This window comes from Gracilinanus agilis, chromosome 1, assembly GCF_016433145.1.
Source record: "Gracilinanus agilis isolate LMUSP501 chromosome 1, AgileGrace, whole genome shotgun sequence".
NCBI lineage: Eukaryota > Metazoa > Chordata > Mammalia > Didelphimorphia > Didelphidae > Gracilinanus > Gracilinanus agilis.
The window spans coordinates 111,595,501-111,614,283 of NC_058130.1; the positions used below are offsets into that span (position 1 = coordinate 111,595,501).

At 32.6% G+C, this 18,783-nt stretch overlaps 1 protein-coding gene across 1 annotated transcript in view; it reads right to left on the reverse strand.

The window, feature by feature from the left end:
• The window catches only part of CNTLN (centlein), a 427,627-nt gene that overhangs the window by 289,465 nt on the left and 119,379 nt on the right, over positions 1–18,783 (reverse strand). The window contains exons 3-5 of the mRNA XM_044677223.1: positions 10,751–10,885; positions 9,947–10,114; positions 7,539–7,732 (exon numbers count right to left, since the gene is read on the reverse strand). Coding sequence (XP_044533158.1) covers positions 7,539–7,732; positions 9,947–10,114; positions 10,751–10,885 — 497 coding nt within the window. The remainder of the gene's footprint in view (positions 1–7,538; positions 7,733–9,946; positions 10,115–10,750; positions 10,886–18,783) is intronic.

Genomic DNA, 18,783 nt, shown 5'->3' on the forward strand with positions numbered 1-18,783 from the left:
ATATATATATATATATATATATATATATATATATATATATATCAAGGAATCATCTGCATAGAAATAATAATAACTGAAACCATTGAAGCAAATGAAGATTAACAAGTTACACAGTAGTGAGGACAAGAAGGTCTAGGACAGATCCCTTTGGAGTGACCATAGTGAATAAGCAAGGCAAAGATGAAAATTGAGCTAATGAAGGGAAAGAGTAGGAAGGAAGGGTAGGTAGTACAGAATAGGTAGAAATAGAACCAAAGAAGAGGTTTCAGAAAAACCTGAAGAGAAGAGAGTCAAGTATGAAACAATGTAAAGAGATACAGAAGGATGCTGGCTAATAAAATCCCATTTTATTTGAAATTAAGAAATCATGCAATTTGATGTTTTTTAAATAAGTTTTATTGCTATTTTGCTATTTTACATCACCAAAATTTCCCACAGTATCACTCCCATCTCCTAGAGAGGTATCTTCTATATCACAGTACTTTTAAAGAAAAAGAACAATGTTTGATACACTGAAGAAAATGTGAAAATATAGGGAAAATAGCAACCCCCATGAACTCTCTCATCCATCTGAAAAGGAGTTAGGTAGAAGTGTCTTCTCAATGTTTTGAAATACTCTTGAATATTTTATGGTCATTCTTCCCATTTACAATGTTATACATATGTGTGTTTATTGAAAACAGCATTAGTTAATGTAGATCTTGCCGTACTCTGAATTTGTCACATTCATCATTTCTTGAAAAATAGTAATATTGCATGACAGTAATTCAACACAAATAATTCCTTTACTGATGGAAATCTATTTTGTTTGTTATCATAAATTATGCTGCTATCAATATTTTGGCATTTATGAGACATTTGTTCTAATTAAACCCCTCTTTGGGTAAGCCTAGTAGTGGAATCTCTGGATAAGAGTATGGGCATTTTAGTCATTTTATCTAGATAATCCTAAATTGTTTTCCATAAAAGGTACTCTTGAACCACAATGTGCTTGTATGCCTATCTTCCAGCAAAACTTCCAACACTGACTATTCAAATTCTTTGTCATCTTTACCAATTTGTGGGGCATAAGATGAAACTTCAGTTTAAAATTCTCTCATTAGAAATTTGGAGCACTCTTTCACACGGTTCTTAATTGTTTAAAATTCTTTTTAAAACTGTTTGCTCACATCCTTTGATGATTTATTTATGGCTTTGGAGATATAGAAAAATTAATAGATACATGCACATATATAATTATATACATATTCAAAAATATATCCTTAAGTATGTATGTATGCATACAGACATACATATATAGGCTACAAAATCCTTATCAGAGAAATTTGATACGAATATTGTCCTATTCATATGCTTCTTTTATTTTCTTAGAAATATTAATTTTTTGCAGAAGATTGTCATGTTTATAATATCAGTTGTCTAATTTATATTTGGAAATGCCATCATTCCCTCTGTATTAAGACTATTTCTCCTACCCATACCTGTGAAAAATACATGATCTGTTTCTCTTTTATTTTTATATTATAATTTTTAATATTAAGTCACATGTCAATTTGGGATTTATTAAGGAACATTATGTAAGCCCAATTTATTTGAATCAAAAAAAATTTTATTTAATTAATTGATTTAAAATTTTTCCATGGTTACATGATTCATGTTCTTTTCCTTCCTCCCATCCCACCCCCCACTGCCAACAAGTAATTCCACTGGGTTTTACATATGTCATTGTAAGTCCAATTTCTGCTAGACTGTTTTCTAGTTGTCCCAGTAATTATAAAAAATCAAATATAAACCTCTTTCCTAATTAACTGCTATTTTCTGGTTTATCAAACACTGGGTCATTAGTTTCATTGTTGCTGATTCTCCCTTATCTGATCCTATCCAATGGTCTACCTCTCACTCTTTTGGGTAATCAATACCATATAGTTTTGATATTTGCTGCATTATAGTATAACCTGAGAATTGGAAATGTTATTCCTTCTTTCTCTTCATCTCTTTTAGTTATTTCCTTGGTAATCAAAAAACATTTTATTTTTTAAAATTAATTCTGTTATTTTGAGTTCTATAAAGTATTCTTTTGGTATTTTTTAATTTGTCAAAAGCATTAAAACAATACATCAACTTTACTATTATTGTCATTTTTATTATATTTGCACCACTCAGCTATAAGCACTTATTACTCCAGTTATTTAAATTTTTCTTTAAAGCTATTTTTTTTAAAGAGCACTTTTTAAATGAATCTTTGTGAGTACTTTACATACCCTGATAATCCAAATATTTACTACAATTTTTTATCTAAAATGAGATTTCCTTTCTACTATTGCCTCTCGGTTTTTGTTATTAGTTTATAGAAATGCTGTTCATTGTTGATAATTTATTTTGTAGCCTGTAACTTTCTTGATGCTATTCATAGTTCCAATTATTATCTTTGGGGATTCTCTAGAAATTTCTCAGCAAACCATCATACTGTCAGCAAATAAGGAAGGTACATTTATTTTTGCTTATATTAAACACACTTCATTTCTTTCTTTCTTCTAACTACTGCCATCATGTCCAGAACACAATAAAAAAATAATCATGAGTGTAATGGAATACTACGAGTATAATAGATAGTATTGCACCATAAATAATGACAAATAAGATGATACCCCAAAAACCCTGTAAAGTTCTAAATAAAGTAATGAGAAATGAAGTGAGTAGAACCAGGAGACAACTGTACACAGTAACAGCAATAACACACAGTGATCAATTGTGAATGACAACTATTATCAGCAATGCAAAAATCCAGTACAACTCTAAGGGGCTCATGACAAAAAAGATTATACATTGCCATGGAAGGAACTGACAAAGTCTGAATACAGATTGAAGCATGTCATTCCTCACTTTATTTCTGGCATTAATTTTTCTCTAATATATCTTCTTTCATAATATGACGAACATAGATGCACATATTATATAGTATCACATGTACAACCTATATCATATTAACTGCCATCTTTGGGAAAGAGGAAGGATAGAAAGGAGAGAGAAAATATGATCACAAAATGTCAGAAAACAAATACTGAAAATTATATTGACATGTAATCTTGGAAAAAAACCTTATTTTTAAAAATGAGAACAGTGGTTATCTTTACTTTGCACCTATATTAACTAGGAAAGATTCTAATGTATCCCTATGGCATAAGATGCTTATTTTTAGTTCTATAGATAATTTTAAGATTATTTTTTTAAATCCTTCTGTGCCCACAATCTGTAAGGTTTTTAGATTAAATATTGTGCATTTGCAAAGATTTTTTGAATCTATTAATATAATCATGGTTTGAAGGATTTAAAAAATATAATTATGCTGTATTTTACCAGGTGATGAACTATTATTTCTAACATAAATCTAACTTTATCATAATGAATTATTTCTTGTATTAATCTCTGTCATCCAGTAAGACTTTATTAAAAATTTTTATTTGCCATTTTTATTAAGGATATTTTCAATAAACTGACTTTATCCTTTCCAAATTTAGAGATTAGAACTATATCCCAGAAAAGAAGCCTGATAGGGTGCTTTCTTTCTCAGTTTTGGGTAATAATTTGTATAGAAGTGGAGTAAATAGTTTTTTAAAATTTTAATAGACTTTCTTTGTGAATTCATCTAAACTTGGTATTTCCTTTAAAGTGAGTTTTATTACCGTTTCTTAAAGTAGATTATTTAAGATCTTTATTTTTTCATGCTAACTTAAATATTTCATATTTTAAAGGTATACTTCTTTATTTTATGTTCCCATAATTCTTTTTTACTCTTCTGGTTTCTTAGAAAATTACCAAACAAATATATAAACAAACAAAAATATTTTTTGAACTAATTTTCTGTCCTTTTCTTTTTAATCAGATTGGCTAATGGTTTGTTCATTTAAATAATCAATGCAAATGATTAGCTTATAATATATTATTTCTTATAACTTTTTCACTTCTAGTTTATCTATTTCTCCTATAATTTTACTATATATACTCTTTTGTGCTTACTTTTAGTGTGATTTCTTAGATATCTAATTTTTAAATTAATCTTAATTAAATCTGGCCTATTTTGTTAATGTATGCTTTTAGAGATATAGTATTTCCTCTGGAGGCTGTTTTAGATTCATTCTAGAAAATTTGTTTTTTTCATCATTTCCTATGAAATATTATTGTTTTGGTCATTTGTTCTTTAATGTACTCATTCTTTAGATTTATATTATTAACTAGCCATTTCACTCTCTCACATTTCTGTTGGTTGAACAGATTACTCTTTATGGTATTATACTGTGCAAAGCATGTTTACTATTTCTGACTTTTTATATTTGCTGTATCTCTGTACCCTAATGTGTGGCCAATTTTTGTAAAAGTTCCATGTAGTGCTAAGAAATGCATATGTTGTTTAGTGGTTCAAATAGGAGTCTCTTACTCTAGTTTCTCCAGAAATTCATTCAATGCTATATTTTTACTTTTATCTTTCTTTTAGATTCTTGTTAAGTAGAAAAAAGATGCAATTATAGGTTACAATCAGAAGTAGGAATTTCAAAGCTTGTGAACATGGAAATTGAACACGTATGAGTGATATTAAGATCAAGTCTATGACCATCTCTGTGTAACTAAGGTGGAAGGGAAGAGTGGGTCATGGGAATTGCATAAAATAAGAAACTCAGAAAAGTTAAGGTATTTGAATAAATATCTATAAGTCTACTAATATGAAGGTAGGATTAGAGAGAAAAAAACTGAACCAGGCACTGAACTCACTAAGGAAAGAAGCAGAATAATCTAGATGAGTGAGGGGGCCAAAGGAAAGGAAATACTCATCTGTCGGTCTGTTTCTAAAGCAACTCTTTTGAAGTTTCATTGTATTGTATCCTACTCATTGTATTCATCAGATTAGGAATGTCACTCGGCTGGATAGAAGATTTCAGGTGGCTGTATCTGGCCCTCAGGCCGAAGTTTGCCCATCACTGATCTAGATGATCCAGCAATAGAGGATCTGGATTAGGTGATAAATCTGAATAGTTTGAACCTCAAAGAAGATGTTGTTTACTGATGATCTTTGAACTGGAAGGAATCTAAGAAGCCACCTAATTCAACCTGCTCTTTTTCTGATAAGGAAACTAAAAGTCAAACAATTTAAGTGATTTGCTCATGGTTATACAATTAGTAGCAGAGGAAGGATCTGAACCTTATTCTTTCTGAATCCAACTCTAGCACTTGCTGCCTTTTAAGTCATATAAATCATACACATTAAAAAGAGGTATAGAGATGGGAAAGAAAGCATATAGATCACTATTGGTTAAGAACCCTTTCATTACCTTTTGGGGGGTATTAATAAAGCCAAAGGGTTTATATATATATATAAAATCTTTGGTATATGGCCACTTCTTCACATATCTTGTCCCCACAATTGTTTTATTTCTAGCATTTACTTCTATATGAAGTATTCGGTGACTCATGGGAATATTTATATAAATTGAAGCAAAGTAAAATCAGAACAATATGCACATAGAATATAAGTAGCAAAAAGAACACTAATATTAAAACAAAAGCTCTATAATGTGCATTCTTGAACCTTGAACATAGATAAGGAAGTACCTGATTCCTCCTATATTGGGCAACAAGGGCCACTCCATGGGACAGGCTCAAAGTTGCCCTTCTTAGTTCTGGTCACCCACATGCAGGCTTTGCAGACAGTTTCTAGCCATGGATGACTAAGCACTAAGAGGACTGGCTGGATATATACAAAAGCTCAATGGATAATTTTTAAAAGATATGCAATTTAACCCAAGGTCTCCTTTTCCTTTTCAGCAGCAAATTATGTCAGAACTTTTTCAAAAATCTTCCAAAGAGGGAATGTGAGGAAAAGGGTATCTTACCCTGCCTGCAATCCTGGCTTCCCCATGATTGTGAGTCCATGGCATTTAAAGCACTTATCTTGCCTAAGCAAGACAGTGCCAGGATCAGGCTCTGCCTTTTGTGTTGTTTTTTTTGTTTGTTTGTTTGTTTATTTGTTTGTTTAGGAAAATAAGTATCTAAGCCTAGAAAGTAACCTAAAAGGTTTAAAGGTCCTCAATCCTACTGGGGCTGAACTGAATAGTGGCAAGGGGACACATCCTCACAAACTATTCTAGCACTCTGGGAAAGGGCAGGGACCTGGAGAGGGCTGACCCAAGTCTAGCAATTTCACAAGGAGACTAGATGAGGACTTGTCTGGGCAAGGTAGAGTCAAATTGAAGTGTCAAATGCCTAGTCAGCAATCCCACAAATTACTTTGTGTTCAGATGAAGATTAAGTGTTAGCCTTCCAGCAGAAAGTAATTATACTTAAAAGTTATTGAAACCTTTTTTAAGTTTGTTTTTGCCAAAGTTGTACCTGTAAATGTTGTATATTTACCAATCCTTTTGTGTGTAGGAAATGTTTTCCATACTTTGTTCCTATTTAAATTAAGTAGTCTTTTAACTTCCCTTTGGAGGGAAACCCTAGAGGTGAGACTAAGTTTAAGCTTTAAATAATTTATTCCCAGAGCACCAGAATAGATTAGAATGTTTATCTGCTTTTGTTTTTCAGATTTCTTTCCATATGTTTCATTTAATAGGGCAATATGGAAATCAAGTTTTCTGTTGCATGTACAAACCAGAAGTTTTGATACAATCTTCCAATATCTTTCTGAAGTGCTTTAATAGCTCTGCTCTGGTCATATTTGACACCTGAGCTTAGGGATATTATTTTACAATTTCATCATTCTTCCTATGGTTCTTACCAAGGCAAAGGATACTACATAGATGACTACATGCAAAAATATTTTTTTTCATTTTCTATGAAATATTATGGAAGAAACTGGCTTTTGTGAATTGATCTGCTAGATGGATTCATGTCATCAAACTGAAAATAGGTCTTTGGGGAATTCTAATCTAAATATGCCTACCTATTTTTCAAAATCATTTAAAATCTCAGTGCTAGATTTTTCACCCATAGGGTTATTTATAATTTGTGGCATTTGCATTAAATAAAAATTTTCACTGACCTCAAGGTCTCCAACTTTTCTCTCTTCAAATTTTAGGAATCCCACTATCTTGTCTCTTATTTCCTCTAATTTGGCCTTTAAGCTATTTTTTAATAGTTATCTGATTGTAAATAAGTTTCTGTGTCTTAGTGTTGAAAATACCATTAACAAAATGTAAAGCAAAATGAAACCTTGGCCTAAAACTAGTGATATTTCTTTTCGATGTTGTTTTTATACTCTATTGCAGTGATTGGCAAACTTTTTAAAGAGGAGGCAAAGGAAAGGAAATGCTCATCTGTCAGTCTGTTTCTAAGACAACTTATCCTACTCATTGTATTCATCAGATTAGGAATAATGTTACAGCAGCCATACAGAACATTTCAGAGGGCCGCATCTGGCCCACACAGGTGTAGTTTGCCCATCACTGCTCTATAATATATTATATTGTATACTATACAACTTTTACTATATAATTTAGTGTTCAAGTATTCATTCCACTTTATGCATCCACTTTCCCAGTCATTACCATTTGCACTGAAACATTTCCAGCATGCAACGTGTTATAATTTGATTTTTCTGATGGTTCTTGTCTTCCTGTGGTACTATTGTTTTCCATGTCAAGCTAACCGCTATTACAGGTTTGAGTAAGGCCACTTTGCAATCCCATGCTGCACCATTTCTTAGATTCAAAAGAATAATTGCACCATATCGGATGAGTTGCTTACCAGAGTCCAATTTGTCGATGATAAAGGATTGATACAAGCCCTCTACAGCTACTGCAGAGGTTTTAAGGCTCACAGAATCTTCACTGCATATTGACTTGTCTGGCATTCCTTTATAGGTTGTTACTTAGTCCTTTCTCTGCTCACAATATAAACAAGGGATAAAATTTGATGTGGCTACAATGATTATTATTATCATTACTACCAGCTGTAGCAACATCTTTCATATGCATCTCCTCTCCATTTTTCCTGCTTCAAACCTAGTACAGTCTTCGCTACTAACACCCTCCTTTAAGATTTCCTGTCTAAAACTTTTATTTCATAAAATTCATTCTCCATACTCCACCCAAAACAATCTTTCTTAAATAAAAATCTAATCCTACCACTATTCTGATCAAAAAACTTTAGTGGCCCTCTAATTTCTACTAAGTAAGGTTAAAATTTGATTGCTTGATATTCAAGGTCCTGTGTAATTTGGCACCAGACTACATTTCAGGTCTTATTTAATATTATTCCACTCTATGCTTCAGCCAAACTAAATTACTCTCTGTCCATTAAACCCCACCTTTGTTTCCACACCCTGGATAAAAACAAAAACATGCACTATGATACACTTTCTTCATACCTCTGTTCATTCTATTTCTTATGAATCAAAAGTCATCCTTCTCTTTAGTCTCTTATTAATTCCTATACATTCTTTAAAACTGCAGTGTCATCTCCTCCATGAAGCCTTCCCTCCCTGGTAACAATCATTTCACTCAGACAAGTAGCAGTTTGGCTTATAAATCTCTGATGTATTTATTATCTAATGAGTATTATATAATGAGAAAGGGTGACATGTTGCATAGAAAACTGGCTTTGGAATCAAGAAATGGCTTCCCTCTAACATATACAACTCTGTCTCACTGTAATCCAATTCACATAAAAGTCCAGACAACACCCTGAGATGTCACCAGTCCTCTTCAAAAACAAAGGACAAACATAACAACAGCTGGCTGTGTCACTTAACCTCTCAATGCCCCAGGCAATCTTCTAAGAACACACAGTGCTGAAATGTAGATCTGAAACAATAGAAGTCCATATTTGGGAGATCTTTATGCCAATGAAAATCATAGATTATTTATAAAAGAAATATAATATTTACTTTTGTGAGTGTTCCTTTCAAAAAAGGTAATTAATAAATTTATTCATCAAAAATTTTTCAGTTCTTTATATTATCTCCATACCTTACTAGTTTGACAATAAAGAGGTTGTATTGGGTTATTATACCTCCTTAAGTACTTGACTACTATACATATATATGTATCATTTATATACCTATATGTAAACATACTTAAGTATACACATAAGTACCTGTATATATATATATATATATGTAACTATATATAGTCACATATGTTTGTATGTGTGTGCATCTCTTCTCTATAAACATTGAGATTATTTTTTAGCATATATACTGAACTATTTGAGTAAATATACACATTTTATCTGCACATATACACAAGAGTTACTCAAATTTCCATTAATTTTATTAAGATTTCTTTGACTAAATTTATGTTAAAATACAATTTTTAGATGAAGTCAAAAATTTAAAAATTAAAAATAAAGCTTAACTAATAAATATATGAAAGTAAGTATAAATCTCATACTATAAAAAAGAAAATGAGGATATGATAAATATTTAATGTAAATAACTTTTAATTCATTCAAAATACTTCACTAAGAATGGAGACCTTTTAAGACAAAAAGAAACTTGTGAACAAGATAAAAATTTTTTGTTGTTACTGATTATAATTAGTTTTTTCTTCTCTTTGGTGTTATGGGGAAATTTATGGTCTTAAGAAATACATGATTTTAAAACTATCTAATCCAATGCAATCTGGTAATATTTATGAATTTAAACTCTAAATGAAAAAAGTCAAAACACAGGATTCTAAATATGTTTTTCAAACCATATTTTATTTGAAAATGCAACAGCTTTTATTTTTTAATGATTACATTTTAGGATGACTTATTTGAAGTCAGTTTCCTGCTTTGCAACATCAATTTTTAAAAAGCTATGGGTCTTAAGTGAAGGAATATAAATGAATGTCAGTCCCTGCTGGTAGATTTGAATATATAACTTCTTATTGAAAGAAAATAACATGTAATGAAACTGCCTATTAGAAGTTAGATCTCAAACAAGAACCCAATGTACAATTCTAGCTCATACCTTCATTCTGTGATCAATTTCATTTTTTTCTTTTCTCCACTGTATTTCTTGCTTTCTCAGGTTCTCCAGATCATTTAGCAGTTCAGTACAGCGTATATTTAATTCCTTATTTTCCTCCTCCAGCTCTCTGATAATCATTATGTTTTGCTCTTCCTTCTTCTGTACCCTCTCCATAGTGTTCAGAAGACAGTACCATGAGGATCAAAAAACAAAACAAAACAATAATAATAACAACAACAACAACAACAACAAAAGTGAGAATTAAAAAACAAATGTAAGCTATGCAGTTTTACCCTCACCACATTTTTCTGTATTTGATGGCCAAGGTCACCTGTGTACTTTTATTGGCCTCTTTTCATGCAGGTGGAAAGGTCATATTTTTTAACTGGATGACAGCTTTGATGAGCACACATTTGCAAAGAGCACATTAATTGATCAATCTGCCTTTGATGCTGTCCCCAGCTATTTTTGAGACCCACACAGACATATCCTCCCAGACCTGGGCTTTATCAATTAATAATGCTAGTCCCATCAGAATCTAATTACAAGAAGCCACATCTTCACACTCCTACTTTCTTTGCTCCATTTCCATCATTAACTATTTATTTGAAAGTTATAAAGCTTAGATTCTTAGCTTTAAAGCAGCCTTCCCAGAGTTTGGTGTATAAGAAAACTCTATGATACAAGAAGGCCTAAGGCAATTTTTCCTCTAAGCTTGTCACTTTCTGTGCCACAAAGGCTGACAATGCTTAAAGAAGGACTTCAAAGCTACAGTCCTATAAAACTATGTACAAGTCAATATACCTTAAGCTCTTGACATTGATCTTTAAATTTCTTCTGTAAGTCATTCAATTCTTTCTTTAAGAAAACATTTTCTTCATCTATACAAATCTTCTTTTTTACAAGGGTATTTATTTCCTGTTGTGATCCTGATTCTCTCTGTTGGAAAAAGTGATAAGTACTTGTAAACCTAATTATTATTACTAGAGTTTTCTTATCTTCCCATTGTTCTTAGGATAAGAAAGCTAAAAAAAATTTAGTTTCTGCAGAATATGCAAATGTCACCTATTTATATAGTACTTCTTTTTGTTAAATTTGAGGGAGGCATTATTTTAATTCCAATTTTACAAAATCAAATAAAAAAGCATTTCTATATACATAGAAAAAAAGATTGTACATAAATGAAATCACAAATATCTCATATGTTTAACTTACCTTTCTTTGTAACTATAAAATAAATTCTATCCACAAGTGTCCCAATCCCCTGCCTACCAACCTCACATCTGACAATGTATCATTCAGGAGACCGACATATTCATATAAGTTAAGTCTTTCGTGTTTTCACCTTTCAAATGTAATCTGGATGTAACATTCATAATTTATTCTTCCCGTGTTGATTCTGTAGCTATGTATGATGTTGTCTTGGTTCTATTCATTATCTCATGTAGTTTTAAGTTTTTTTAAAAAAAATTAACCTGCTCATCACTTCTTATGGCACAGAAGTATTCCATAACAATTTTATACAACAGTTTATTTAGCCATTATCTAATTGATAAACATTTCCCTCAATTCTTTGCCACTACAAAGAGAGCTGCTATAAATAGTTTGATATGAATGGATTCTTTCTCTGTTTTTCCTGATCTCATTGGGAAACAGACTCAGCAATGATATTGCTGAGTTTAAGGGTAAACAAAGATTTATAATTCTCTAGACATAGTTCCAAATTGCTCTACAAAATGGGTGGATCAGTCCACAGCTCTACCAACAGTGTAATAGTGTCCCCATTTTTCCACATCCCCTTCAACATTTATCATTTTTGTCCTTTAGTCATTGTATCTACTTTGATGGGTGAGAGATGATTTTTCAGAATTATTTTAGTTTGCATTTCTCTAATCAGTAGTAATTTAGAGCCTTTAAAAAAATGATATGGCTTTAATTTCTTCATCTGAAAATTGTATATTCACATATTCTGCTATTAATCAATTGGAGGATGGTTCTTATTCTTATCAATTTAACAAAGTTCTTTATTTTAGATATAAGCTTGCTATCTGAGGGGGTGTCTATAAAATCCCACACACATACAATTTTCTGCTTCCTTCTAATCTTGGCAACATTAGCTCTCTATGTACAAAATCTTTTCAATTTAATGAACTTAAAATTATCCATTTTACATTTCACAATGCTCTCCCTTTTCTAGTTGACTCTTATTTCCTATATATAGTACTTTAGGAGAAATTACTGTCTTACTAACAAATCTGTGCAAGTATCATAATATGCACTTTTAAATAAAAGGAAAATGAATTTTGGACTTCAAAATTATACCATTAGTACAAAAATAACACTATACAATGTGCTGTCTGATTCTGTTAAGTGATCTACTTACTACATTGTGCCTCAATTAACATAAAAAATGACGTCTTTTATTATGATAATACTTATTAAATTCAGTTATTCAATATAAAATATTAGATAGTACACTTTCTTTTTGATGAAAGGAGAAGAAGCTATATGTTAGCGTGGAAAAGAAAAGAATGGGAATAGGCTATTATTAAACAAGCCAATTACAGAACCTGCTACTGATGTTTTTAAGGTAATTTAACAGGAGGAAGCTAGGTAACTCTGTGGACATAAATCTAGGTTTAGAGTCTGAAAGACCTGACTTCAAACCATGCTTTAGACAATTACTAAATTTTGTATGTTCCTGGGCAAGTCATTCTACCTCTATCTACCTGTCTATCTATTTATTTATTTATCTGTTTCCTCAACTATAAAAGGATGATAATATCAGTTATCTCCCAAAGTTTTCTATGGATCAATGAGAAAATATAAATAAAGTGCTTGGCATGTATAAAGTGCTTAACAAACGTTTCTATTCCTAATTCCTTTTCCTCTTAATAATATCAAATATAAAAGACTGCCTACCCTTTGATCCAGCCAAACCACTGCTGGGTTTGTACCTCAAAGAGATAACAAGGAAAAAGACCTGTACAAAAATATTTATAGCCAAACTCTTTGTGGTGGCAAAAAAAAAAACCTGGGGAATGATTGAATTAATTGTGGTATCTGATGGTGATGGAACATTATTTTGCTGAAAGGAATGATGAACTTGAGGAATTCCGTGTGAACTGGAACAACCTCCAGGAACAGATGCATAGTGAAAGGAACAGAACCAGGAGAACACTGTACACAGAAACTGATACACTGTGGTACAATTGAATGTAATGGACTTCTCTACTAGCAGCAATACAATAATCCAGGACAATTCTGACAATTCTGAGGGACTTCTGTGAAAGAATGCTATTCCCATCCAGAGAAATAACTGTGGGAGTAGAAACTCAGAAGAAAAACGTATGATTGATCAAATGGTTCAATGAGGATATGACTGGGGATATAGACACTAAATGATCACTGTATTGCAAATATTAATAATATGGAAAGAAGTCTTGATCAATGATATATGTAAAATCCAGTGCAATTGCTTTTTAGCTAAGGGAGGAGGGAGGGAAACTGAAAGAGGGAAGGGAAAGAACATGAATCATGTAACCATGGGAAAATATTCTTAATTAATTAATTTAAAAATAATAATATCAAATAAGATTAATATGTACAATGTCATGTACCAGAATTTGAAGGATAAAAAAATCTTAATTATAACTTTGAATATAATGGACTGAATTCAAATATAAAATTGTAGAGGCATACAATGAATTGGAAAACAAAACTCATTCATTTTGAGTGAAGAAGCACCTGAGGAGCTGGGACACAAACTACATTAGCTGAGCCCACAAAAACAATAATAATAATCATGACTGCAAATAAGGAAATAATAAAAAGAGAGCCTATGAAAAGACAAAAAGGAAGAGTGTAAAATAGTTTAAGGTATACTGCTAATGAAATAACATTAATATTAAATAATATGCACCAAAATACAATGCATATGACTCTGCTTTCCCCCTAACTCCACTTTAAAGGAAAAGCAAACTAAAGGCTAAAAGATTTATGTACAAAAAATAATTATAGATAACATTAAAGCAACTTTTTCAAAATGTGACAAATATAACAACAAAAAGCAAAGTCTAAATCTGAACAGAATATTAGAAAAACTGATTTTATGTACTATGTAAAAATAACATTTACAAAATAAAATAGTAAAAATGAAAAAGAAATTACAGGTATAAATGGAGAATAAATAACAAGATCCTAAAAAATGAATTAAAGAACAAATTATAAAAAATATAAAATTATGTTAAATAAAAATTGTGAGAAAATAGATCAAAACTTATTTGGATGCCATTTGATCACTCCATAAAAGGAAATTTATACATCTGAACATTATGTTAACAAAAAGAAATAGCTTGAGCATAATTTTTTTAAATAAGACTAGGTACAAATGTGAAAAATAAGAGTTACATAAACAACTAAATATAAAGAAGACTAGTGAACAGAAAGGGAGAAAAATACACTGAAGAAAACTCTCTAAAAACTAGAATAGACCAAATGGAAATGGAGACAAAAAAAATGAAGAAAAATCTCCTTAAAGAGTAGAACTAGCTAAATGGAAAAGGAAAGACAAAAGCTCAAGGTAGAAAATAAACTCCCAAAAATTAGATTTCAGCATATGGAAGCTAATGAATCTGTAAGACAATCAGAAAACAATTGAGACAAAACCAAAAGAATGAAAAAATGAGAGAAAAGCTAAAGTATCTCACTGGAAAAGCAACTGACCTGGAAAAATACATTCAGGAGAGATAATCTGAGAATCATCAGAATACCTAAAAAAGCCATGATCAAAAAACGAGGCTGGAAATCATATTACAAAAAAATTATTAGGAAAAACTACCCTAATATCCTTGAATAAAAGAGGAAAAGAGAAAGGTAAAGAATCCACCAAACACCTACAGAAAGCTATCACAAAATAAAACACCCTAGGATGATTATAACTAAATTCCAGAACTCGCTGGCCAAGGAAAAACTAGTGCAAGCAGCCAGAAAGAAATAGTCAGGATTACAGAGGACTTAGCATCTTCTACATAGAAGGACTGGAAGACACGGAATATGATATTCTGAAAGGCAAAAGATCTAGGATTATAACCAAGAATTACATATCTTGGAAAAACTAAGCATAATCTACTGGGGGGAAAATCAGTGTTTAACAAAATAAAAGATTTGTTTGAGGTTTGAGGTATCAGCTGTTTGACATATGTCAGACGCAGATCTTTTCTAAGACACATTCCAACAAGTACCTTAGTTTGTCTGTCATTTTGGCTCCTCTATCCATAGAGTGAAGGTAAAATCAGACCAGGAAAATACATTTCCCTTTCACATCAAAATCTAATCTCTTTTTTTTTCTCTTATAGTATGACAACTTTCTGTGGTCCTGGCTGCTGACTAGGTAAGTGCTATATTACTTCATTTGTCCTACAGGCTTGTGGGATACAAATCATTTTAACTGGACCCTAATACAAGGACCTGCTATGGATTCATTCTTGCTTACTCAGAAATTTTTATATGCATAGATTCTGATATTTTGGTTGTTATTTTCTTTTCTCCCAGAATTTAATTTTTTCTTCTACTTGTTTTTCTTTTTTTCTTATGATTTCAGTTTTTCTTTTGACCCTTGATTCATATACCACCCCCCATAACTCAACCATGTATCCTGAGTTGATCTAGGTGTTGGTCAACACACTCCTCAGGGGGGATTGTATAATTTTTGTAAAATCCAAGATTTAAAATTTGATAGAAATTTCTGGAAAAGAAGCTTGATAACTCCTCAAAACAAGAAAGCGCCATAAAGAAACCTACACTACATGAGAAGATCCAGAATGAACTTTGGGATGTAACTGATTGAACTGAAGGGGGTTGATCATATTTATTCTGAATGTAAGCTTTTATGCCCACTAATTGGCTTTGTGTCAACACGCGTAGCAAACATTGGTCTTGCTTGCTCTCTTCTATTTCCTGCTTCTCTCCAACTATTATAGTTTCCTCTTAGAAACTAAAATATTGTATGTACCTCTAGTTAGAGATCCTTAGAAATATAAGTTGGTTATATGTACTGATTCATTGGGGAAACTAGGCATGTAAATCTGGAAGATTTCTACATAATTGTTTGCCAATGGAATCATAGGGGGAATTGTATAATTAGAATTTTGCTATCCAGAACTTGATCTCCCAGCATCCCAGATACATATCTACAAGACATGCTAATGTGGAGAAGATATAAATTTTGTGTAGCTCAGCCTTCTCTCTATGCTCCTGGAAATGTGGCTGGTGGAGGTAGACTGAGATGAGAGGCAAGAGAATTTTACTCAGGTGTTTTTTTTACTCAGGTTTTACTTTTGTTCATTTTCTTTCTTCTACTTCAAGTGATTATTAATAAACTTTATAAAATATAATCATTGGAGTTAATGGATATTAATTTCAATCTTACACTAATTATAATCATATGAAAAAATGTCTAAATCACTATTGATTTAGAGATATTCATACTTTAAAAACTTTGAGAGAACACCTCACACCTATCAGATTGGCTAATCTGACAGATAAGGAAAATGATAACTAATGGAGGGGATGTGTAAAAATTGGGATAATAATAACCTGTTGTTAGAGCTGTTAAATGATATAACCATTCAGGAGAGCAATATAGAACAATGTACAAAGAACCATAGAACCATATGCACAAGGAATCATCAAACTGTGCATACCTTTTGACCCAGCAATACCATCACTAAATAGGTCTGTATTCCAAAGAGATTAAAGATTGAGGGAAATGAATCTATTTGTACAAAAATATTTTAGCAGCTCTTTTTACTGTGGTAGAGAATTGGAAACTGAGAGGATGTCCTTCAATTGAGGAATGGATGAAAAAGTTGTGTTACATGGTTATAATAGAATACTAAAGCTTCATAAGAAATGACAAACAGGAGAAATGAAGAAAAAACCTGTAAAGACTTATATGAAGTGATGCAAAGTGAAGTGAACAGAAACAGAACACTATATATGATAACAGAAATGTTACTTAAAGATCACCTGCAAAGGACTAAATTATTATCAGCAATACATTAGAGTCCCAAAGGACTCCTGATGGAAAATGGTATCCACAGTCAAAGAAGGAACTATTTGAGTTTGAATGCAGATCAAAAAAGACATTTTCATTTTCTTTCCTTCATGAGTTTTTATATTGTATGTGTGGTATGTTCTTTATCATGCCATGAGGAATATGGCAACATGGACAACACTGGCATAACCTATATCAGATTTTTTATTGCCGCAGGAAGGGGAGGTGATGGATAAGGGAGAATGTGAACTGCAAAGTCATAAAAAATGTCAAATTTTATTTCTACATGCAATTCAAAAAATCTTAAGATTAAAAAACATATTATTAGAAATGCAAAAGAGAATAGTTATAAGTTAACCAGTGGGTTTCAAATCCATATTGCCAGAGTTTGAGTCAGAGGTGGTAAAGAAATAGAAATCATGAGTGAAGATGATTCTTTATAGGAGTGGATAGTCATAAGGAAGAGATGTATACAGTGACAATTTGAATGAATCATCAGAGTAAGTGGCTTTTCTGAGAGTAGGGTAAATCTACGCATTTTTTTAGCCTATGGTAAAAGAAACAATATATAGAAAATATTGATGAGATTCTCGGACTTCCGGGTTAAGATGGCGGCAGAGTAAGAAGCAGCTCTTAACCTCTCCTGACCGAAACACACAAAACTCCTCAAGGGGACATAAAAACAAGTCCAGACGAACGGAGGAACCCCACAACAGGGCACAGCGTGGAAGGTACGTGGAATCGAGACAGTTCCAGGCTAAAAAGGGCTCTCGCTCAATCGCGAGCTGAGCAACCGCCCCACCCCCACCCCCTCCACACTCACCTATAGCTCCGAACCCAGCTAAAAAGAAATAGAGCAAGTTTGGGGCACCCATCGAGTCATCGGCAGCTCCGGGACCTGTTCCTGAGAGCAGCAAGACTTAGGACCCCATTAAGTCAAGAACGCACGCGAAATCTGAGCGCGCGGGAGCAGAGAGTGGACGCTGGGCGCGCGCCCGCTAAGCAGAGGCGTGGGTGCCGGCTGAGCAGAGGCGTGGGTGGAGGCAAACACAGGCAGGAACTAAAGCCTAAGTGGGGAACCAGTGCAGACGGGTATACGACTGTGGAAGCAGCGCCCTGAGACTTGTAAAGAAACCTCCAGCAGAGGATCAAGCAAGAGGGCCCACCAGGGGGCCTGACCTTGGAAAAAACTAGAACTCAGACCTCAGGAGCCAATAGATCTCAGACAGACACAGAGAGCGAGGATAAACCTGAGAAGCTGCTGGGCTAATGATGGCTAATCAGTTACAGGAAATTCAGAAGAGAAAGAATAATAACAAAAAAAAGAAGTCTTTAACACTCGACAGCTTCTACACAGAGAAAATCCAGACAACCGAGCAAACAGAGAAGGAGAACAAACAACCATCCAGACCCTCCCCAAATAAGGAAAACTCCTCACAAGCTATGGAAGAGTTCAAATCTGAGATTCTGAGGAAAATGGAAGAGATCTGGCAAGAAAATAACAGCTTAAAAGGTAGAATCTTGCAACTGGAAAGCGAGGCTCAGAAACCAAATGAACTGATAAGCAAATTGAACACAAGAAATGACCAGATTGAAAAGGAATACCAGAAGATTATGGCCGAAAACAAGAAGATTATGGCCCAAAACCAAAAGATTATGGCCGATTACCAGAAGATTATGGCCGAAAATCAATCCCTAAAGGCTAGAATTGAGCAAGTAGAAACTAATGATCTCTCAAGACAACAAGAACAAATAAAACAAAGCCAAAAGACTGAAAAAA